The sequence below is a fragment of the Acinonyx jubatus genome, chromosome B1 (assembly GCF_027475565.1).
Source record: "Acinonyx jubatus isolate Ajub_Pintada_27869175 chromosome B1, VMU_Ajub_asm_v1.0, whole genome shotgun sequence".
NCBI lineage: Eukaryota > Metazoa > Chordata > Mammalia > Carnivora > Felidae > Acinonyx > Acinonyx jubatus.
In genome coordinates this window covers 34,761,559-34,785,036 of record NC_069382.1, presented here as the reverse complement: position 1 = coordinate 34,785,036, position 23,478 = coordinate 34,761,559, and the positions used below count along the sequence as shown (strand labels likewise).

At 41.1% G+C, this 23,478-nt stretch overlaps 1 protein-coding gene across 3 annotated transcripts in view; it reads left to right on the top strand.

Moving 5' to 3' along the window:
- The first annotated feature begins 2,992 nt into the window (after positions 1-2,992).
- PIWIL2 (piwi like RNA-mediated gene silencing 2) overlaps positions 2,993-23,478 on the top strand; it is an 84,552-nt gene continuing 64,066 nt past the window's right edge. Inside the window, exons 1-10 of one of the 3 annotated variants that reach the window (XM_053216440.1) lie at positions 2,993-8,949; positions 11,206-11,442; positions 12,932-13,019; positions 13,172-13,310; positions 13,800-14,006; positions 14,616-14,726; positions 18,577-18,697; positions 19,183-19,307; positions 20,139-20,219; positions 20,526-20,639. In XM_053216440.1, the coding sequence (XP_053072415.1) occupies positions 11,254-11,442; positions 12,932-13,019; positions 13,172-13,310; positions 13,800-14,006; positions 14,616-14,726; positions 18,577-18,697; positions 19,183-19,307; positions 20,139-20,219; positions 20,526-20,639 (1,175 nt within the window). In that variant the 5' untranslated portion in view covers positions 2,993-8,949; positions 11,206-11,253. Of the gene's footprint in view, positions 9,013-11,205; positions 11,443-12,931; positions 13,020-13,171; positions 13,311-13,799; positions 14,007-14,615; positions 14,727-18,576; positions 18,698-19,182; positions 19,308-20,138; positions 20,220-20,525; positions 20,640-23,478 lie in introns of all 3 variants that reach the window. The other 2 variants (XM_053216439.1, XM_015079259.3) reach the window with 2 other exon arrangements.

The window sequence follows — 23,478 nt, the reverse complement described above, 5'->3', positions numbered from 1 at the left end:
GGGGCAGAGAGACAGAGAATCCCAGGAGGGGCAGAGGAAGAGAGAGAGTGGGAGAGAGAGAGACGGGGGGCATTTTTTTTTAATGTTTATTTATTTTGAGAAAAACAGAATACAAGTGGGTGAGGGGCAGAGTGAAGGGGACAGCCCGATGGGGGGCTCAAACTCAAAAACTGTGAGATCATGACCTGAGCCGAAATCAAGAGTCAGTGCTTAACTGACTGAGCCACCTAGGCACCCTGAGATAGAGAGAATCTTTTTTTTTTTTTAATGTTTATTTATTTTTGAGAGAGCACAAGTGGAGGAGGAGCAGAGAGAGGGGAACAGAGGATCCCAACTGGGCTCTGCACTGACAGGCTGACAGCAGCAAGCCCAATGTGGGGCTCGAACTCATGAACCAGGAGACCATAACCTGAGCCAAAGTTGGACACTCAACTGACTAAGCCTCCCAGGTGCCCCTGGGAGAGAGAGAGAGAATCTTTTTTAAATTTTTAAAAATTTTTTTTATTTTTAGAGTTTTTTTAGTTTTACAAAAGAATTAAGCAGGAAGTATAAAGATTTTTTACATAACCTAGCCTCCTCAACTCCCCCCTCACTTCCCCTATTAGCATCATTGTGCATTAGTGCAGTACATTTATTACAATTGATGAATTTTTTTTTCCAATATATGAAGTTTATTGTCAAATTGGTTTCCATACAACACCCAGTGCTCATCCCAAAATGTGCCCCCTCCTCAATACCCATCACCCACCCTCCCCTCCCTCCCTCCCACCCCCCATCAACCCTCAGTTTGTTCTCAGTTTTTAAGAGTCTCTTATGCTTTGGCTCTCTTCCACTCTAACCTCTTTTTTTTTTTTTCCTTCCCCTCCCCTATGGGTTTCTGTTAAGTTTCTCAGGATCCACATAAGAGTGAAACCATATGGTATCTGTCTTTCTCTGTATGGCTTATTTCACTTAGCATAACACTCTCCAGTTCCATACAATTGATGAATTAATATTGGTACATTATCATTAACCGAGCCATAGTTTACATCAGCATCACTCTCAGTGTTGTACAGTTCCATGAGTTTAACAAATGAATAATATTATGTATCTAATACTACACTCTTCTATAAAACACTTTCACTAATTTGAATATCTCCTTTGCCACACCTATTTTTTTAAGTTTATTTTGAGAGACAGTGCACATGAGTGGGGGAAGGGCAGAGAGGGAGAGAATCCCAAGCAGGCTCTGCACTGTCAGTGCACAGCCCAACGAGGGACTTGAACCCACGAAACGTGAGATCATGACCTGAATGGAAATCAAGAGTCGGATGCTTAACCGACTGAGCCACCCAGGCTCCTCAGTTGGCCACACCTATCAATCCCTTCCTGAAAGAGAGAGAGAATCTTTTTAATGTTTATTTCTGAGACAGAGAGAGACAGAGCATGAGTGGAGGAGGGGCAGAGAGAGAGGGAGACACAGAATCAGAAGCAGGCTCCAGGCTCTGAGCTGTCAGCACAGAGCCCGACGTGGGGCTCGAACTCACAACTGTGAGATCATGACCTGAGCTGAAGTCGGTCGCTCAACTGACTGAGCCACCCAAGCGCCCCAGAGAGAGAGAGAGAATCTTAAGCAGGCTCCATGCTCAGTGCAGAGCCCGGCGTGAGGCTCAATCCCACGACCCGGAGATCATGATCTGAGCCCAAATCAAGAGTTGGATGCTTAACCGACTGAGCCTCCAAGGCACCCCAAGATGGGTAGTCTTGATAGGTACTTCATATGGTTTCTTAAATGATCCTGAGGAATGGAGCAACCAGACCGTTGTAGCAGTGGCCAAATTAATCATGTATCCTTGAATGAACTCTTCTGCCCTACAATTTCCTCCGTCCCTTACTCTTGTTCCCTAAGATCACACATACCAATAAAATCTTTGCACTTAAACTTTTATCTCGGGCTCTGCCTTCTGAGGAATTCCTGTTAAGCTACCCACCTATCAGACATTATTATTATTACTTGATTCAGACAACTACTTTCCTTATGACTCCTTTTTTCATCTCAGATTTTTCTTTTGGGTTCATTTTTCTTCATTTTAGTGTTTAGAATTTGTTAGAGAGGGTTTGTTGGAAGTAAATCTCTCTTCGTGTTTGTCTCAGAATGTTTTATTACACTCTTGTTCTGGAAAGAAAATTTCATTAGATATGCAATTTCTAGGTTGACAGTGTTTTGTCATGTTTTTTTTCCCCTCTTAACTTTTCAGGCCTGTGGATATATTATACCACTGTCTTCCAGGCTTTTTCTGTTGAGCCCATTTTCTTTCATTTGTAGGGAATGTGTTTTTTCTTAGATCTTTTCTTTGGTTTTGATATTCTGCTGCCCAATGTGATGTATGTATGTAGTATGATGTGCTAAGTGTAGATTTCTTCTTACTTTTCTTTTGAGATTCACTGGGCTTTCTGATTCTTAAGATTTGTTTCTTCAGAGGTGCCTGGGTGGCTCAGTCAGTTAAGCGTCTGACTTCAGCTCAGGTCATGATCTTCTGGTTTGTGGGTTCAAGCCCTGTGTCAAGCTCTGAGGTGTCAGCACAGAACCTGAAGCCTGCTTCAGATTCAGTGTCTCCCTCTCTCTGCCTCTCCCACCTTGTGCTCTCTCTCGCTTGCTCTCTCACTCACTCTCAAAAATAAATAAATAAACTTAAAAAAATTTAAGATTTGCATCTTTCATCAATTCTGAAGAATTCTCAGCCATTAACTCTTTAAATATTGTTTTTCCTCTTTTCTCTTTATTATCTCCTTCTCAAACTCTGTTCTAACTTTGTTCTCCATGTATCTCAACCTCTTTTTCAGCTTTTCCATCAGTGCCACATTCTGGGTAATTACTGCAGATTATTCTTATAATTCATGATGGCCCCCCTCATCCATGTCTACCCCCTTGTGTAATTTTTCTCCTAAATATTTAATTTCAACTTTTATAGTCTTCATCTTTAGAAGTTCCATTTTGGTTCTTTTTCAAGTCTGCTTAGTCAACTTTGATAGACTTTCCTCTTGACTCGTGATTTTAATTGCCACTTTCATTTCTTGAAACATCTTACAGATTTATTTATACTGTGTCTAGTGATTCTTATTTTGAGATATTTGTGGGTCTTATTCTGTTCATTGTAGTTTCTGCTTATTTCTTAATGTGTTTTTTTAAAAAGCTTTATTAAGGTCTATGTTACATATCAAAAATTTACCCTAGTCAAGTATGAAATTCAATAATTTTTGGTAAATTTATTGAGTAGTAAGTAAAGACATCACCATAAATCAATTTTAAAGCATTTTCATCATCTTAGTAAGATCCTTTAGGTCCATTAATAACTCCTCCTCATTTCTGCTCCCAGCCTCGGGCAGCTGCTAGACGACATTCTGTCTCTACACATTTGTCTTTTTTAAACTTTTCATCTAAATGGAATCATACAATATATGGTCTCTTGTGTCTGGCTTAATTCACTAAACATAATGTTTTTGAGGTTTATCCATGGCATCTGGCATAGTTTGTTCCTTTTTATTGCTACATTTATTCATTGTTTCGATGTACCACATTTTGTCCATTTGCCAGTTGATGATAGGTTGTTTTTATGCTCTGGCTTTAATCAGTAATGCTGCTATGAACACTCTCATGCGTGCATTGGGTGGACATATGTTTTCATTTCTCTTAGGTAGTTACCAAGAAGTGAAATTTTTGGTTCAAGTGAAATTTTTTGTTTAACTTTTTAAGAAACTGCCAAATGTTTTCCAAAGTGGTTGCACCAATTTACATTCCCAGCAGCCATGTATGGGGATTCTGGTTTTGCTACATGAGCCTCTTGATAGTGATGCTGTCAGCTAGGAATGCCGGGGGGTACTCACCTGGCATTCGCTGTTCTACTTGTGGTGGGCCCCCCACAGACATTTCCCTGACTGGAGCTAATGTTGTGGCTGGACCCACCCTTGTGGTTCTTATCATTATAAGACCCATCTCAGCAACAACCATCAGGGAACTTTGAAAAAAAAAAAACAAAACACAAAGTTTATTGTTTATTATTCACAAGTCCTGGAGGGTATACAAAATGCCTGAGGGCCACATAGCAAGGTCAAGGGGAGAGAAAGAAAGGAGAGACACAAGGTGTGTGTGTATGGGGTAGGGGGGGACCTGAACTTCCACCTTTATTAGGATCAAAGGTGGGGTGCTGGCATTGTGTGGGTTTACTCTTTGGTGAATTTAAAACATAAGAGCAGGAATCAGGATGTGGGGAGGGAAAAATAGGGGCCCTCAATAAGTCAGACTTCCACAAGGCTTTCTAAAGAACTTCATGGATAAAGGCAGCCTGGCTCCTTATCTAGTTGTTTAGCTGGCAACACGTGTATTTGAGATGGAGGTCTTTGAAATGCGCACCTCAGCAATCAAAAAGCTTAATGTCAGGCACATACACTTGCACATTCTTGTTGATATTTATTATTGTATTAGTCAGCTACAGCTGTCATAACAAAATGCCACAGAATATGAGGGTGGTGACAGTGGTGCTTAAACAACAGACATTTGTTTCTTACAATTCTGGAGGCTTAGAAGTCCATGATCAAGGTGCTGGCAAATTTGGTTTGTGGCGAGAGCCCTCTTCCTGGCTTGTAGACAGCTACCTTCTTGCTGTGTCCTCACAGGGCCTTTCCTCTTTGCTCACATGGAGAGAAACAGAGATCTCTGGTGTCCCTTCCTCTTCTTAATCCTATCAGAGCAGGACCCCTACCCTCATGACTTCATTTAACCTTAATTATCTTTGTAGAGGCCCTGTCTCTAAATGCAGTGACAGTGGAGGTCAGGCTTCAACGTATGAATTTAGGGATGGCAAGATTCAGTCCATGATTTCCTGCCCTATGGTTTCCCAAAATGCATGTCGTTATCACATGCAAAACACATTCATCCCATCCCAGTACGCACCCCATCCCCTAAACTTTTAACCCATTCCAGTGTTAACTCCCAGTCCAAAGTCTCATCTGGATATCATCTAAATCAAGTTTGATTCATCCTGAGGTAATTGTCCTCTCCAGCTGTGAACCTGTAAAGAAGAAACAGTTTTCCCTCCCAGATTGGGGTGTGAGTCCCAGCCCTGACATCTCTGAGTCACCTTTGGGGTTATTCTTTCCTCGCCTTAAAGGATAAAGCAGACTGAATAGCTGTATTGTCCTGTCTTCTAGAGTCCCAGAAGTCCAAAAGCCTTCCTTTCTTTCATCCAGGCTCTGTTCCTTTTGGTTCAAACTGGCAGTGTCTCTGCTGGTTGTAATCCCATCTTTACTCCCAGTTTCTGCTGAGATAGCTGATTAACTCCATAGTTAATCTTAGATAATCTCCTAATGGACTGGATTGTCTAGCCACACCCTTGGTGTTGTCTCCAGAGCAAGATTTCCCATTTTTGCAATATGGGTAGGCTGAGAACTTTCCAAATCATCAAGTTCTAGTTCCTTTTTGCTTAATCTTTCATTCAATTAAAAAAAATTTTTTTAATGTATATTTACTCTTGAGAAAGAGAGAGAGAGAGAGAGAATGAGCAGGGAAGGGGCAAAGCAAGAGAGGGACACAGAATGCAAAGCAAGCTCCAGGCTCTGAGCTGTCAGCGCAGAGACCTACTTGGGGCTTGAACTCACAAGCAGTATTATGACCTGAACTGAAATCAGACACCCAACTGACTGAGCCACCCAAGTGCCCCAATCTTTCCTTCAATTTCTCTCTCTCCTCTCACATTTTACTAGAAGCAGGAAGGAGAAGCCAGGTCTCACTTTCAACATTTTGCTTAGAAATCTCCTTAGCTAAATATTCAAGTTCATTGCTTATGAGTTCCACCTTCTACAAAACACTAGAGCACAATTCAGCCCAGTTCTTTGCCACTTTATAACAAGGATTACCTTTCCTCCAGTTTCCAATAACATGGTCCTCATTTCAGTCCCAGATCTCACCAGAAGCACCATTAACATCCGTGCTTCTACCAACACTTTCTTCAGGGCAATCTAGGCTTTTTCTAGCATGCACCTCAAAACTCTTCCCGTCTATACTAATCACCCAGTTCCAAAAACACTTACAAACTTTTATGTATTTGTTACAACAGCACCCCACTTCATGGTTCCAAAATCTGTTATTAGTCAGGGCTCTCCAGAAAAACAGAACCATTAGGGTACATATACGGTGCTGTTTCAGTCTGAGAGCTGACAGGCTCAAGACCCAGAAACAGACAATGTTTTAGTCTGAGTCCGAAGGCAGGAAAAAGCGGATATCCCAGTTCAAAAGCGGTGAGGTAGGAGGAATCCTTTTTTTCCAGAAAGGGTCAGACTTCTTGTCCTAATTAGGCCTTCTCCTGATTGGATGAGGCACACTTACACTAGAGAGGGCAGTCTGCTTTATTCAGTCTCTCAGTTCCAATGTTAATCCCATCCAAAACACAAAATGTTTGACCAAATCTTTAGGCACCCCAGAGATGGCCTAGTCAAACTGATTAATAAAATTAAGCATCACAGGTATTATCTGTCTTATTTATTATAAGCATTCTGGTGGGTGTGAAATGATATCTCATTGTGGTTTTAGTTTGCAGTTCCCTAGTGACTAATGACATTAAGCATATTTTGCATGTGCTTACTAGCCATTTGTATATCATCTTTGGTGAAAGATCAGTTGAAATCACTTGTCCCCTGCTTTTTTATTGGATTGTTTTGTCTTCTTATTGAGCTGTGTGTGTGTGTGTGTGTGTGTGTGTGTGTGTGTGTTTATATGTGTTTTAGATTTAAATTGCAAATAACAAAAGAACTGTTCACTCATTTATTGACCCTAAATGTGTTTTGTATGTATCTATTTTTCTTGTGAGTTCATATTTACTGACACTTTTTAATGGGACATTTGAGGCCAGGTTGAAGCTATATTTCTCCTGGGAGGATCTGTATTTACTTATACCTGAAACCCAGAGGTACTACAGACATAGGTCTACTTCCAAGTAAATCCTCCCTGTAGTTTCTAGGCCCAACAGGCAATGTAATTTTCTGCCCTTGACAATGCTGTGGCTGTGGTGACTATATTTTCTGAACAAAAATACTCTGGAAATGTGGTCAGAATGGAAGTAGTTATGAGGACAAAAGGCCAGAGTATTTGAAGTCATGATTGCCTGGGAAAATCAGATTGCAGGTAGTTATAGGGTCATCTTCATCCTGAGCTTTAGAGCCTGGCAGGGCTAAGTAGATGAATTTGGTTTTATGAAAATATCGTTGATAATTTAATTTTAAATAAGACAGTATGATGTATGCGTGCTATTTTTAATTGATATCCTACGTATGGTTAATTAACAAGTGAAGTACCCTGATGGGGAGTATAAACTCCAGGAAAGGTTGATTAGCTTTTGAAAGATTCTAAGCAGATGTCCACACTTTAGAGAGCTTCAACCATCTTTATGTCCACTCAACATTGAGACTATATGGATTTTTCTTTGGTGAAATAAGTAGTATTCATAATGTATGGATTGGCTAGAAGCACTGTACAGAGGCCACCTACTCTTGCATGACAAGGAACCCTAAATATGCCCTTTGATATATTACCATTACCCTTAGTAATGGTGCTCTTGGTTTAGGTTCCCAAACTGACAACTTCAGAACATTACCTGAGAATTGTTGTTGTGAAGATCTGCTGAATCCTGCCCCTAAAATATTGTTTCCTGGGTATGGAATAAATCTTCCATGCGAAGTTTGATGAAAGTACCCAGAAGGACAGGTAGTTGGGACTTTACCAAGGTTACAAAACAGTTTTTATTACTGTTTTTGAGTGCACTTGCTACTAAATGTTTGCATGGGCAACAAAATTCTGCCTACTATGTATGTTATTAGAACATAACATTTTAACATTGCAAGGCAGGAAGGTAGTAGGGTAGAAGAACTTACAACGTTACAACGTTAAACAAATAATATCTACAAACAGTAAAGGGGTATCTTGCAGATAGATCCCTGCTTTGTAAATCCTCCTGCTCCAATAATTTTCAAACTCTGATTTGAGAAAAAGAGGAGATTCCTTGAATGTGTGGATTAAAACAAGGTATGAAATATCTGAGGTTTGGAAAAGCCTTCTCTAGTGCTGTTTCATGCAGAGTATTTGCATGTCTCAGCAGCATCAGCCAAGGTTTCTTGAAGCTTAAACCCATCCACCTTGGAAAAGCTGGGTTTAGGTAAGGGTGTAGTTATTTGTCAAAATATTTGGAGTGGGGGAGAAATCTTTATTTTTTGGGGTGAAAATATTCTGTAATTGCAAAATTAACCACCAATACTTTTATATACTTTGGAGAAAGCTTTTCTTGGCTAACAGATTCAAACATCCATAAATAATAATAGTAAGCAACATTTATTGCAGGCAATCTTGTGGTAAGTAAGTCATTTATATACATCATCCCATTAATGATGTATTTCCATACAACCCTGTGAATGGATGTTTTTATTCCTATCTTATATATAAAGAAAGCGAGGCACAGAGATCACGTAATCAGGTGACCTTGAGTTGGAATGTAAACTCAAGTTTACCCTTTATTCACCACCTATATTCCTATATCCTCTAACTGAGAAGGATGGGGCAAGTCACTTACATTATGGACAAATTTTTTTAACGGGAGTTGCCCACAGAACGGAGTCTAGAGCTTAGAAAAAACACACTTAATTAGGTTTACCCCTAACTTCCGGACCCCCATTTCTAGCACTTCTTTGGGGACGAACCTTCTGTAGAACGAAGCTGCTAGAAAGGGAGAGGTTCTTTTCTGAGACGAGCCAATGAGATGGCTGCATCATGTGAGTGGCACGTCGTTTAGCCAATGGGTTCAGCCCTTGAGGCCTCGCGAGAAGACCAGAAATTGGTCTGGAGCATGTGGGCCTTTCGGCGTGTCGGGGGCGTTGAGCACCGGGTTCTCCTGAAGGCCGGCAGAGCGGGGCGACGGCTGGAGATTCGTGAGTGGACGGGACGCAGGTTTGGAAGGCCAGGGAGGCGCAGCTGCTCCCGAGGCAGGCCAGGTGGGCTTTCGCTCAAGCTCCAGGTGGCGAGTGGGGGCGGGGAGGGTTCCTTTCGGCCCACTGCGGACTCTCCGCCCTCCACCCCCCAACCCCAGGCGGGAGGGGCTGTGGGTCCCCGGTGGGGCCGGGGCCTGGGCCAGGGCGGGGGCGGGAAGTCGTTATTTGAGGCTGGGTGTGTAGGAGGAACGCAGGACTGGAAAAGGTGGGAAGCTTGTGGCCAGAGGAGAGCGTGAAAGTTACTTAGGCGGAAACGGGGAGTGGGAACCCCGACAGAGCTATTGGTTTTGGGAATAGGACTTTGTTCTGGGGTGGGAGAGTAGGGTTCGCCTTCACAGGCCTCCCTTCTGGTTAGGCCCCAAGTCATAGTTCCCCAGCCCAGAGCTCCCACCTGGAGAGGTCGGGAAGGTAGGCCTGACCTGGGGCCCGCCCCTATCGCGCCTTCTAACCAACCGGCTCTCTGCTCACTAATCAAAGGAGAAAACTCCATACTAAGGGAGGGCATACTGTAGGAGGAGCCTGAATCCCTAGAAGTGATGATGGAGATGAGGGAAGGGCTGAGAAAGAGGAGGATTCCAGAAATCCTGTAATTGGTAGGTATTATAGCGCCTCTCAGTGTGTGCTGGTTAGACAACTGATTCTTTGGGTGCTGTTGGGAAGATGTGAGAAAGGAGGCCAGGGCAACTGAAAAGGAGTTTAAACAATTAAAGGGGAGTACTATTGTAGCCTTTAAGGAAGGGAGGCATATCCTGCCATTTTAGTTTTACATTTATAGTTTAGTTAAAAATCAAAAGTTTGTTTTTTTGTTTTGTGGTTTTTGTTTGTTTGTTTTTTCCCAGATCCTGAACTATAACCATCTGTAGTATTGACTTAGGAATTCTGTCAGTCTTTTCTGTATGTGGATGGCCTGATTTTTTGTAGCTAATACTTAAGGCAAGTTTGCAAAAGTTAAGAGGTTTCCTTGTCAGTTAAGGGATCAGGGGTGGGTCAGGGCAATGAAGGAAGCTCTTTAAAGGAGTCCTGACTTCTATAGATTATAAAGTGATTTTGAAGAGGCTTGATGGTCCTGAGATTTGAGGAGCCAGGAAGAGTCTTATCCCTGGTTACCTGGGTGAGAAAAGAGCGTTAAATGTCACCCGTGAGACTCAACAGGTATTGCACGCTCAAAGCAGAAGAGTCTGCATCCTAGAGACTTCAGTTCTGGTAGAGTTTGAAAGAAGAGTTTTATAGAGAAGAATTGGATAAAGATTCAGAGAAGCAACTATGGAGATCAAGGGGGAGATGGAATAGTTTATGTGAAAGTAGACTGGGAAAAAAATTACGAGTCTAGTAGAGAAAAGAGAGGCCCCAAACAAAGCAAAACCCATAACTATTTACTGACAGAATAATTTTGTGGTATGATTATGTTAACTGTGAATTTGTTCATAAACCAAAATCCTGTCCATACATAAAAAGTGCTTCCTTGTGCAATAGGTAGTTAATGCGCAGGACTGGGTTCTCTGAGAGGCTGTTTGGGTAGAAAATACAAGTACCTTTGAGGAGAGCTTGGCTTTTAAGGGCTTGCTGATGGAGAATATTCAAAATATTCTGGGCTAAATAGAGCTTTTTTTTTTTTTTTAATTTTTTTTTTCAACGTTTATTTATTTTTGGGACAGAGAGAGACAGAGCATGAACGGGGGAGGGGCAGAGAGAGAGGGAGACACAGAATCGGAAACAGGCTCCAGGCTCTGAGCCATCAGCCCAGAGCCTGACGCGGGGCTCGAACTCACGGACCGCGAGATCGTGACCTGGCTGAAGTCGGACGCTTAACTGACTGCGCCACCCAGGCGCCCTATAAATAGAGCTTTTGAAGTGAACGTGATACAGGAAGGAGGCTGGTTGTATTACTGGTCTGACCTAAAGAAACTATATTTCCGGGGCATCTGGGTGGCTCCATCAGTTGAGAGTTTGACTCTTGATTTCAGCTCTGGTCATGATCCCAGCATCGTGGGATTGAGCTGCATTGGGCTCCTCACTGAGCGTGGAGCCTGCTTAAAATTCTCCCTCTTTCCTCCCCCACCCCTGGCTTTTGTGTGCATGCGCTCTCTCTCTAAAACAAAAAAACCCAACTATGTTTTTAATGCTTTGTGAATCTGTCTTGAAGGAGAAGGAAAACAATTGGGAATCTTTAATCTTTATAAAATGAAATGTTGGCAGGTAATTTATCAGAATAGGATCGACACCAGTGTCCTCTGCAGCCGTTGAATGGATCCTGTCCAACCACCCTACAGGGGCTCTTCTGTGAACCCATCTCAGTGTGTACGGATGCCTGGCTCTTGGCCACAAGCTCCTAAACCTTTGGACTCAGCGCTGGGCAGGGCAGGATCTACAGGCAGAGGCCATGTATTTGGGAAGCCAGGGGAACCAAGCCCACGGAGTGGGCCAGCACAAAGGGTAAGACCATGTCTGGATGCAGATGTAGCAGCATACAGCTTATCATCAGAGGAAATAAGAGATTTCAAAGTGCTTAGAAAACTGAAGCCCTGTATGAAAAAAAAATGGTTGGGGTTTTTTGGTTGGTTGGTTGGGTTGGGTTGGTTTTTCTTTAACAAGTAATTGCATGCCGGGCATCTGTTTCAAATCCTAAAGTTGCAAGAGTTTAGAAAAAGTGCCTCATAAAGAATGCTAAATAGAGTTGGGTAAATGCTTTAGTTCCCTAGCATCTATACATATAAATGCATATACACAAATGACAAGTTTAAAGATAATAGCTTGTTGTTCTTTTCTAAGTGTTTAGATTTTCATGCTGGGTTGGGCTCTGTGATATTAGCAGACAGTCCTGCTTCTGAGGTAATAATTGTTAAGAAAGTTTTTCCAGAAGGCTCCTTGCCCAAATCTTAAATAAAAAGATCTTCAGCCATTGCTTTTAATGTGTGTACTCTTGCATGTATATGCATTCTTAATCTCTTAATTATATAGTAATTTTAAGAGTGGTATTTGTAATTTAAAAATCTCTAAGAATAAGGAGTTAGCACATATAGGAAGAAGCTGATAAACAGTTATGACAATTTTAAGAGTTGACAGTGTCAAATGTAATATTCTGTAGGAAGAAAAATTGATGACGTTATGTTGTGTTTTTACTCAGATGACTTGCTTGAGTCTATAAGTGGCAGCTCTAACAGGTATAACAGCAGTAAACTTTCAAAACTGCCGCAAGAAAACAGCAAGTTTTGTTAGAGGTTGTTAAAAAAACCCCACAAACTTCAGATACTTTTAAATGATCCGGTTTTTCTGAAAATATATTAACTAGTATATGTGTTTTCTCTTACCTTGGGTGTATAGGAAATAAACTAGAAGAATTGCACTCTGTTACTCTATACATCAAATCATGGGCTATAGCTGTATATATGCTTGACAGTCTAATATGACATAGTTATAAATGTCATATATAGTCACATGTAGTTATAAGTGTTTATTAAAAGTGTTTATTGGGATGCCTGGGTGGCTCAGTCCCTTAAGCATCTGATTCTTGATTTTGGCTCAAGTCATGATCTCAAAGTCATTGGATCAAGCCCTGAATTGGCCTCCATACTGAGCATGGAGTCTGCTTGGGATTCTCTCTCCCACTCCCATCCCTCCCCTCCCCCCACCATGCGTGTTCACTCTCCTGCAAAATAAATAAATGTTTTCTTTTTTAAAGGGTTTATTAAATATACCTATAATTTTTTTATAAAGCATTTTTTCTTTTATGGTTGTAACATGTATAGAATTCAAAGATGATTTTTATTACATCTTCTTAAACACTTCACTATGTGCATTACAGAATGTGCATCACTTCCAGTCATTGAAATAACACTGTTACTTCATTTTAGAAATGAAATACATTCTGCATCTTAGAATAACTTTTGAAATATATCTTAGAATAACTCTACTCTTTTCATAGGAATGTGTGGATTTGGTCTCCATGTTCCGAGGACTGGGCCTTAAAACAGTGTCTCGGACCCCTCTGAAACGGGAAATGCCTCCATTAGGTATGTGAAAAACTAATTTGAAAAAAAATGTGGTGGTATGTATGTATGGTTGCTTTGTTCTTAAATTCGTACAGTTTATCTTCAGGAAAATAATTGTACTTTAAAACATCTTCAGCTCACAGTTATAGTTGGGTTTTGGCCCTTCCATTCAGGTAGAGGCATTTTAGGTCGAGGCTTGTCTACCAGTATGGTACGCAAGGACAAAGAAGAACCCCATCCCACTTTTCCGGATCCTTCAGTGCTGGCAGCTGGGGATAACAAGATGGCAGAGGCCTGTGTTGGTTGGAATAGGTAGGTAAAGTTGCCTTCTCAGGTAAGTGTCAAATTCAGATGAAATAGCTCTGTAAATCCAGAGAGAAACTCTGAAAAGGGTTGTATTATCTTATAAACAATGCATGGTTTTATATTAAAGAATGGATATTTTGCAAGAATAATTAGGAGCCACTGATGTAATCAGTCATTAGAAAAGGGTAAAAAGTAGTTCTCCACTGAGCAGTTTACAACTCCATTTGCTCTGTTAAGTTAACCTGATTGTGTGGTTCTTTAACCTGGCTGATTCTAACTTCCACCTCAGTTCTGCCATGAAAGTTGGCCCTGAGAGTCAGTATTAATAGAAATTAGCGAAATGAGTCAGGTAGGTGTATTGGATCTGGAGAGAATCCCAAGGTTGGGTCCCTGTTGCTGACTCCTCCAGGAAAAGAATGTAGACTTGGAGGAATCATTTAGATGGGTTGTAGACGGTCAAGAAAATCCTGATTTGTTCTCTTTTCAATGTTTCAGAATGCTTGGAAGAGGGAATTCGGATATGTCTTTATTCCCTTTGGGAAGAGCAGCTGGTGGTATAGGCAGAGGAGTATACAAGGCTCCTGCTACTCTCAGCTTGACTTCTCGGGATCCTGCCCAGCTGTCATCACCACCACCTCTGCCCCCATCCTCACCACACTCTCTGGATCACCCTCTACTTGGGACTGTAGAACACAAGGGAAAGTAAGTCCGGAGCACTGCCTTCTCTGCTTGGCATTGGTGTGGGGAGAGGCCTTCTCATAATATTGTAAACACTGTTTTCTGTTGTATCTAAGCTCCTTTGTGGGTGGTAGCTACTGGAGGGTTGTTTGTTGTGTTTCTTGGTTTTTTTTTTTGCCAGTGGGGGGAATGACAAGAGGTGGGACAATTCCTGATGAAGTAAAATGGGTTGATGGTATAGATAGCATGTACCAGAGAGTGATTCAAGTGATTTTTCATTCTCTTCTCAATTCAGGCACAGCAGTTCTTTGTCACATTGAAGATAAGGAAGTCATCTAGGAAAGATATTGCAGCAGTTTATCTTAGTGGAACTAATTTTTGTGTTCTTAGTTATCTGGCCTAGATTATTCCATTTATATTACTGGAGCAAAGAAGGTGAACTTGCCTCTCTAATTAGAGATTGGTAAGAATTTAGCTTCTAGCCTTCAAAGCTTGCTTTTGTGTGTCTTGTGTAAGCTAAGTGTAAAATATTACTTCCCTCAATGTTTTTTTATTTCTTTTTATTTATTTTCTTGTGGTATGGGCTTGCACTTTTGTTTTGGGTATATATGCATGCTTTTGTTTATTTTTCAGAGAGCTTTTTGTGAAGCAAGGATCAAAAGGTACACCTCAATCTTTGGGATTGAATCTTATCAAAATACAGTGTCATAATGAAGCAGTCTATCAATATCATGTGACTTTCAGGTATTCACAGCTTTTTTCTCTGTATTCACTTCTTAGCATTAATGAAATAGTTTTCCTGGAAAAACTGAATATTTTTCTGTGTGTTTCATAATGAACTTCTGCCTACAATAATGCACAAACTCTGGTCTTTGCATTAAATTTAAGGTTAACGTTATTTATATTTAGCTATGTTACCATTTCAGATTTTATTATTTTTGTTTTACCATTTTATGTGCCTGTAAGGTGGATTTTCTGTGAAGTTAATGAAGCTTAAGTGCAGGGCCTTTTACTTGCATAGACCCCTTCCATAATCTTTTAACTTATTTTGTATCTATTATTTTGTATTCCTTGTCTTAAGGAGAGACCCCTCTCCCCCAGTGGCGTGAGACCCACATCTCACAAAACGCAGATCCTCCTTGCAATAAGTCTCCTACCATGATGGCTCTCCAGTGACAGTCTACGACAAAATCTGAGAGTGAGGGGTGCCTGGGTGGCTCAGTCACTTGAGTGTCCGACTTTGGCTCAGGTTATAATCTCACTGTTCGTGGGTTTAAGTCCCATATGGGGCTTGCTGCTGTCAGCGCAGAGCCCGCTTCAGATCCTCTGTCCCCTTTCTCCCTGCCCCTCCCCCACTTACACTCTCTCAAAAATGAATAGACATTTAAAAAAATCTAAGAGTGAGAAAATCAGAGAGAATAACTTTAATATTATGTCAGTAACTTCAGGGTTTCTCATTCTTAAAAATAAAGAATTCATTTTAGTTTGTGTTCTCTTTTAAAATCTCAGGAAACTTATTAGCTGGAGGTTATTGCTGGAATTGTGAAAATGAGTGTTTTGGAGTATCTTTGGGGAGAAAATAGGAAAACGGAAGACTGAATTTTTGAAGCACAGCTGCTAATTGGTACAAGAGGAATACATAGAGTGTAAGAGAGAAGAAAGGAGCAGTTAGGAGGAAATACCCTGAAGATAGATTATAAAGACCAAAGGAAGGGCTCCTTTGAAATTTTTTTTTTTTAACGTTTATTTATTTTTGAGACAGAGAGAGACAGAGCATGAATGGGGGAGGGTCAGAGAGAGGGAGACAAAGAATCCGAAGCAGGCTCCAGGCTCTGAGCTATCAGCACAGAGCCTGACGCGGGGCTCAAACTCACGGACCTCGAGATCATGACCCGAGCTGAAGTCGGCCGCTTAACTGACTGAGCCACCCAGGCGCCCCAAGAAAGGGCTCCTTTGAATGAGAAGGAGGTGGTTGACTTTGGCTACAGTAAAAAAAGTTAACTGAATTTACTTTCAAGAGCACCCTTGTTGATTTCCTAGTAGCTTTGTTAGAGTTATGGAGAAAAAACTAGACTAAAAGAACCAAGGAGGGGCACCTGGGTGGCTCAGTTGGTTAAGCATCCGACTTCAGCTCAGGTCATGATCTCACAGTTTGTGAGTTCAAGCCCCCAGTCGGGCTCTTTGCTTTTAGCACAGAGCCTGCTTCAAATCTTCTGTCCTTCTCTCTCTGCCCTTCCCCAACTTGTTCTCTTTCTCTCTCTAAACAAACTAAATAAAACTTAAAAAAAAAAAAAAAAAAAAAGAACCAAGGAGAGCATAGGCCATGAGAAACAGCCACTAAGTTGGCCATTTATTTAAAAAGTATGTAAGAGGAATGAGAAATGGAATGATAATTAAAGAGAGTACCAGGATGATTGCTTTAAAGCTGAGCACGTTACAGATGAAGAGAAGGAACTAAAAAAAGAGGGTAAAATTGAACCCCTGAGAAGGGAGGGTAGTGGGAATGTCCCTGCTCTGGAATGTAAGGGAAAGGAATGAGCATTAACAAGAGGAAAGAACCGTTTCTGTGGAAATGGATTGACAAATGTTCATGATGCAGAAAGGAGTATGAGTCCTCACAGGTCTCTGCATTGCTGACAGTGAAAAAGACATGGATTTTATAAATTTTAAGATTGTAGATCTGGACCTTTGAAGCTGCAATATGAAGAGGATGCCAGGCCATGAAGAGGATACTCAGAAGATGTATTCTAGTGGAGTGGTCATCCTGTGGCTTCCTTGTATTATGTGAAGGGAGTCCAGAAAGACAATTTTAAGTGTTGTGTTCAGGACATAGTGCCTTTCATGTATATGAATTTTTTTTTAGAGAAGCTTTTTGAAATGTGATGTTAGCATGTGCGTGTTTAGTTTTGGGGACAGCTATGTTCGATTACCACTTGACGTTTTTATTTTTATTTCAAAAATTTGTTTTAATGTTTCTTTCTTTTTTTTTTCTTGAAATTTTTTCTTAATGTTTATTTTCTTTTTGAGAGAGACAGAGACAGAATACGAGTGGGTTAGGGGCAGAGAGAGAGGGAGACAGAATCCGAAGCAGGCTCCAGGCTCCGAGCTGTCAGCACAGCACAGAGCCCGACGCACGGCTCGAACTCATGAGCTGTGAGATCATGACCTGAGCCGAAGTCGGTCGCTCAACCTACTGAGCCACCCAGGCGCCCCTTAACATTTATTTCTTTTTGAGAGACAGAGAAAGAGCACAAGCAGCAGAAGGGCAGAGAGGGAGGGAGACACAGAATCTGAAGCAGGCTCCAGGCACCGAGCTGTCAGCACAGAGCCCAGTGCAGGTCTTGAACTCACGAACTGTGAGATCATGACCTGAGCCGAAGTTGGACGTTTAACTGACTGAGCCACCCAGGAGCCCCCAATTTTTTAATCTTTCATCATGTACTTGAACATACTTCATCCTTTTAAGCCTTAGATTTGTTTAAATTTTGCAGTTAGAGAAGAGATGGTGTGTTACTGAGATGAAATGGGACAGTCATTGTACCAAAGTAGCTACTGGAGCTTTTCAAAGCTGTAAGATTTGTGACAATGAATCAATAAAGTGTAGAAATTGCCACAAGTGAAAAAAAAGAGTAAAATTTTTTTATTATTTATTATTTATTTTTGTTAATTTTGTAGTGCAAGTGGGGGAGAGGGGCAGAAAGAGAGAGAGAATCCCAGGCAGGTTTCACGCTCAGTGCGGAGCCAGACTTGGGGCTGGATCCCATGACCCCAGGTTCATGACCTGAGCGGAAATCATGAGTTACATGCTCAACTGACTGAGCCACCCAGGCACCCCATAAAATCATGTTTTTAAAAAGTTCTTTTTATTTTTATTTATTTTTTCAACGTTTATTTATTTTTGGGACAGAGAGAGACAGAGCATGAACGGGGGAGGGGCAGAGAGAGAGGGAGACACAGAATCGGAAACAGGCTCCAGGCTCCGAGCCATCAGCCCAGAGCCTGATGCGGGGCTCGAACTCCCGGACCGCGAGATCGTGACCTGGCTGAAGTCGGACGCTTAACCGACTGCACCACCCAGGCACCCCTAAAAAGTTCTTTTTAAAGTGTGTATCTCTGCAGGTTCTAGAGCAGGGATTGGCAAACTGTGACTGGCCTGCAGGGCAAATCTGGCCCACCATCTATTTTATAATAAAGTTTTACTGGAACATAACCAGGCTCATTGGTGTACATACCATTTGTGGTGTTTAGGTACGTGTTGGTCAAGTTGAGTAGCTATACTAGAGACCATGTGGCCTGTAAAACCTAAAATATTTGCTATCAGGTCCTTTAATGAAAAAGTTTTCTGTCTGTCTTTTCTAAAATCTGGAAGAACATATGCTGACATGCTAAGGCAGTTGTCTTTGGGTAGTGGGTTTTTTTTCTGTGGGCAGGTATTCTTGGGTTGAAGTTCCTTTTGTAGTCAGGTAAACTGTATTTGAATTTTTCATACGACCACTAGATGGAGCAGTAGTTACAACTGACTGGTTCTTAACAAACCTATTTAGTAAAGGTTGCCATTTGAGCAAATTGAAGTAAAATCCTTTTTGTTTTCTAGCCCCAATGTGGAGTGCAAAAGCATGAGGTTTGGCATGCTGAAGGACCATCAAGCTGTCACCGGCAACGTTACTGCTTTTGATGGATCCATTCTCTATCTGCCTATTAAACTTCAGAAACAAGTGAGACCAAATAGGAAATGTATTTTGGAATGAAACCTAAGAGAGTTCTGGTGTTTTGAGTGGTAGGAAGTCATAGACATCGTGACGTTTGAGTTGTTCTTTCCTATTCTTAGAGGGAAGACAGACTTCTCCATAACAACGAAATGTCAAACTAAGCCACTTTTTCATCTGAGTTCTCCAAGAAGTCCCTTCTTAAATAAGAGGAGTGGTTTGAAGCCTGTGAACTCAGTGATAGGAAATGGTTTAAGATTTCAGATGGAAAGGGATCTATTGCTAGTCAGTTCTCCATTACATTTCTCTTACCAAATCCTTTCTTAAATCCTTGTTGTCATGCTATGATTTTGTTCAGTGTGGACAGCAAGGTGAGGGGAAAGTGGAAAATATAGTTAAGATATTTTAGTGTTTTCTAGAACACATTTGATGAGATTAGGGCTTGGTAGTTTTGTCTTTTTTTTTTTTTTTACTTGCATATATTTATTTGTTAGGTCCTTGAGTTAAAAAGTCAAAGGAAAACTGATGATGCAGAGATCAGCATTAAGATTCAATTGACAAAGATCCTGGAGCCCTGTTCTGACTTGTGCATTCCCTTCTACAATGTTGTTTTCCGTCGGTGAGAAAACAGCTTATTTTCTTTAATCACAGTCTTGTGTTTGTAACAGTGCTCTTCAAGAAACTTGGATGGTATTATATACCACAGTTCCTATAGAGATGAGTTTGGAAACATTTAATAAATAAATGGATGGTATTGAGGCTAACTTATTCAAAAATTATGTCAAGTGATTAGCCAGATTTGGGTATAATGAAGGTCAGTAGCAGGATGGGTTCCTTGGAATCATTCAGGAACTTTAAAAGTAGATGCTTATATTGCGTAATTTAATGGTGTTACTGATGGGGCTATTCAAAGTGGTAGTGCACAAAAATTTTTGCTGGAAGAATTTTTTCTAGGTCCCTTGAATTTTTGGATACAGACAGTTCATATGTTTTTAACTTTTTATAAGATCCAAATTTTCATAAAACTTATTCCTGCACCACCTCTTTTTAAATGAAACACAGAACCTGATTTCTAACTAATAAGCTGAACTACCAGGACAAACATAACTTCCTATGCCAGAGTGATCTTTACAAACAGAAATTGACTCTCTTGCATTCTTTTTAGTTAATTGTGAAAAATAATGTAAATGGAACTTGGGAAATCAACTCAGTTTTTGGTTACCTAGTAACTAAGACAAGCTGTTGTCAGTTGTATGTACTCCAGGGTAAATGCTTTGATAATTTTTCTTTTTCGTTTGGCAAGGGTGTTCTCAGCATAAAAGCTATATTGTGCAAAGGACACCAACATTTTTGGCATTTCAGGCTTTAAAAGGAAAATATAACTAAGAGTAATAGAGCTTAATTTTTTTTCATTCTTCTCTAGAAGACCCATTTTTGCTTTTTATTTCAGGGTAATGAAACTTCTAGATATGAAGCTTGTAGGGAGAAACTTTTATGACCCTACAAGTGCTATGGTTCTACAGCAGCACAGGTCAGTGGTGTTTTTCTCTTCCTTACTTTTGAATGTTCTGGAAAGAAATTTTTCATTGTGATTACCATATTTAGTACAGAAATCTCAACAGTATTTTATGATTGTGAATACAATTTATCAGTTAAATCTATTCCACAATTTAGTTTTTTTAGTAAGTTCACAATGATGTTGATTTAATTTGATTTGTGGTGCTTTTTCCATTGTTATTAGGGAGGCGGGTGGTATTTACTCACTTGTTTCAAATGGGGCAGGGAAGTATCTGTGGCCCTTTTAGAACCCTAAGATAAAACTCACCTGTCTCTTCAGGTTGCAGATCTGGCCAGGCTATGCAGCTAGTATCCGAAGAACAGATGGAGGTCTTTTTCTGCTAGCTGATGTCTCCCATAAGGTCATTCGGAATGATTCAGTGCTGGATGTCATGTGAGTGAACGGTGGGATCAACTTTTAACAAGCTAACAATTTTCTGAAAAGTTTAATAATAGCTGGTAATAAATACAGATTGGCCATTGTTCTCTTTGGGTTTTAAATTGTACAACTGATTAAGGGTACTGAATATATGTGCTCTATTGATAAGTCTTGCTGAGGTAGGTATTACTTGCTGTACTTTGAGGAGGAATTGTATTTAATGCTCTGGTTAAGAAGGCTTGGTTTAAAACATTCACACCCTGAGGTACCTGGGTGGCTCAGTCGGTTAAGCGTTAAGCATGTGACTTTAGTTCAGGTCGTGATCTCATGGCTCACGAGTTCAAGCTCTGCTTCCAGCTCTGTGCTGAAAGCTCAGAGCCTGGAGCCTGCTTTGTATTCTGTATCGCTCGCTCTCTCTGCCCATTCCCCACTCGTGTGTGCATGCGCGCTCTCTTTCTCTCCCTCTCTCTCAAAAATAAATAAACGTTAAGAAAAAGTTAAAAAAAAAACACTGGCACCCTGGATTTTGTTTAAATGTGCTACTATAGTGAATCATTTACTATAGTAAATATAGATGTGTACAATTTGTAATGGCTTCACGAAATCTCATCTTACAGATTAAACCTGCGTTCATCGCGGAGTCTTTAAGGCTATGTACTTAGAAGTGGAATCACTTAATGAAAGGGCTGAACATTATAGAAACTTGATAAATATTTCTATAATAAAAATACTTAAATGTACGTTGACAAATTACCCTCTAGAAGACGTTAGTTCATTTTTTTCACCATCTGTGTACAACTACTGGGTGTTATCAGGCTTATAAATCTTTGCTTATCTGATAAATTGATTGATTCATTCAATATGCATTTGAGCTCCAATTACATACCAGAGCCTTGAGGTGTATCAGTTAACAAAGATCCCTCTTCTCATGGAGTTTACATTGTAGTCAGGTAAGTGAATTGTATAGCGTACTGGAAGTGTTGAGAGCTTTGGAAGGAAGAAAAAGAACACAGGGTAGGAGAGATGGGAGTACCAGGGGTGGGATGGGGTAGGTTGGAGAGCTGTAATTTTAAATAGAGTGGTCAAGTTTGTTTGTGCCAATACTTGCAGGAGATGAGGGATTTAGCCAGGTGAATATATGGTCGAAAGGACTTGTTGTCAGAGAGACAGCTAGGATAAAGGCCTTTAAAAGACAGAAATATGCCTCGCTCATTCAGGGAGTGGCAGGAAACCCAGGGTGGCTAGAGCAGAGCAAGTAAAAGAGTGGTGGGAGGAAGGGGAAGATGGAGGAAATGACAGTATAGGAAGGCTACTGTAAGGATTTTATCTTTTACTTTGAGTGAAGTGCAGGACTTGTGGCTGGAGTGACATGATGTGGCTTGAGTTGTAAAATGATCCCTCCCATTGCTGCACGGAGGAGAGACTTTTAAAAGGGTAGGGATAGAAGTGGGGTGACCAATCAGGAGTCTCAGTGGCGACATGAAGATGGCAGCAGTGGAGGTGGTGAGAAGTGATTGACTCCTGGTTTCGTGTGTGTGTGTGTGTGTGTGTGTGTGTGTGTGTGTTAAAACTTAAGTTTATTTATTTTTGAGAGCAAGAGTGTGAGTGGGGGAGAGGCGGGGAGGGGGAGGGAGGGGGGAGAGAGAGAGAGAGAGAGAGACAGAGAGAGAGAGAGGGAGGGAGAGAATTCCAAACAGACTCCACACTGCCAGTGGAGAGCCCGATGCAGGGCTTGAACCCATGAACTGGGAGATCATGACTGGAGCCAAAGTCGGAAGCTTAAGCAACTGAGCCACCCAGGTGCACCCTGGATATATTTTGAAAGTAGTGCTCAGTCAGTTTCTTTTCTACTCTTTCACCATTAAGTATGTTATCTATGAGTTTTTTTTTTTTTCCTTCAGTGTTCATTTATTCTGAGAGAGGGAGGGAGAGAGTGAGCAGGGGGGGGGCAGAGAGAGAGAGGGAGACACAGAATCCAAAGCAGGCTCCAGGCTCCGAGCTGATGCGGGGCTCGAACCCGTAAACTGTGAGATCATGACCTGAGCCGAAGTTGGACTCTTAACCGACTGAGCCACCCAGGCACCCCTCTGTGAGCTTTTTTAGAAGCCCTCTTTCAGATTGAGGAAGTTCCATTTTATTCCTAGTTTATGAAGTGTTTTTATCATGAAAGGCTCTTGGGTTTTGTCAATTGCTTTTTCTATTGAGATGATCATTTAAAAAAAAATTTTTTTTAATGTTTATTTATTTTTGACACAGAGAGAGAGAGAGAGCATGAGCAAGGGAGGGGACAGAGAGAGAGGGAGACACAGAATCAGAAGCAGGCTCCAGGCTCTGCGCTGTCAACACAGAGCCCGATGCGGGGCTCGAACTCACCGCAAGATTATGACCTGAGCCAAAGTCAGACGCTTAACCGACTGAGCCACCCAGGCACCCCGAGATGATCGTTTTTTAAAAAACATCCTGCTTTTAGGCACCTGGGTGGCTCAGTCGGTTAAATGTCCAACTCTAGATTTCGGCTTAGGTCATGACCTCACAGTTTGTGGGTTCAAGTCCCACGTCAGGCTCTGTGTTGACAGTGCAGAACCTGCTTGGACTTCTCTCTCTCTCTCTCTCTCTCTCTCTCTCTCTCTTTCTCTTTCTCTCTTTCTCTCTCTCCCCCTCCCCCTCCTTCCTTTCCCCTTTCTCTGCCTCTCCCCTGCTTGCTCTCTTGCTCAGAATAAATAAATTTTATTCAAAAAATCCTTTTTTAATTGATCTTTGGATATTAAATCAACCTTGCATTCATGGGATACATCTTACTTGCTCATGGCGTATGATTTTTTCTATATGTTGCTAGATTTGGTTTGCTTGTATT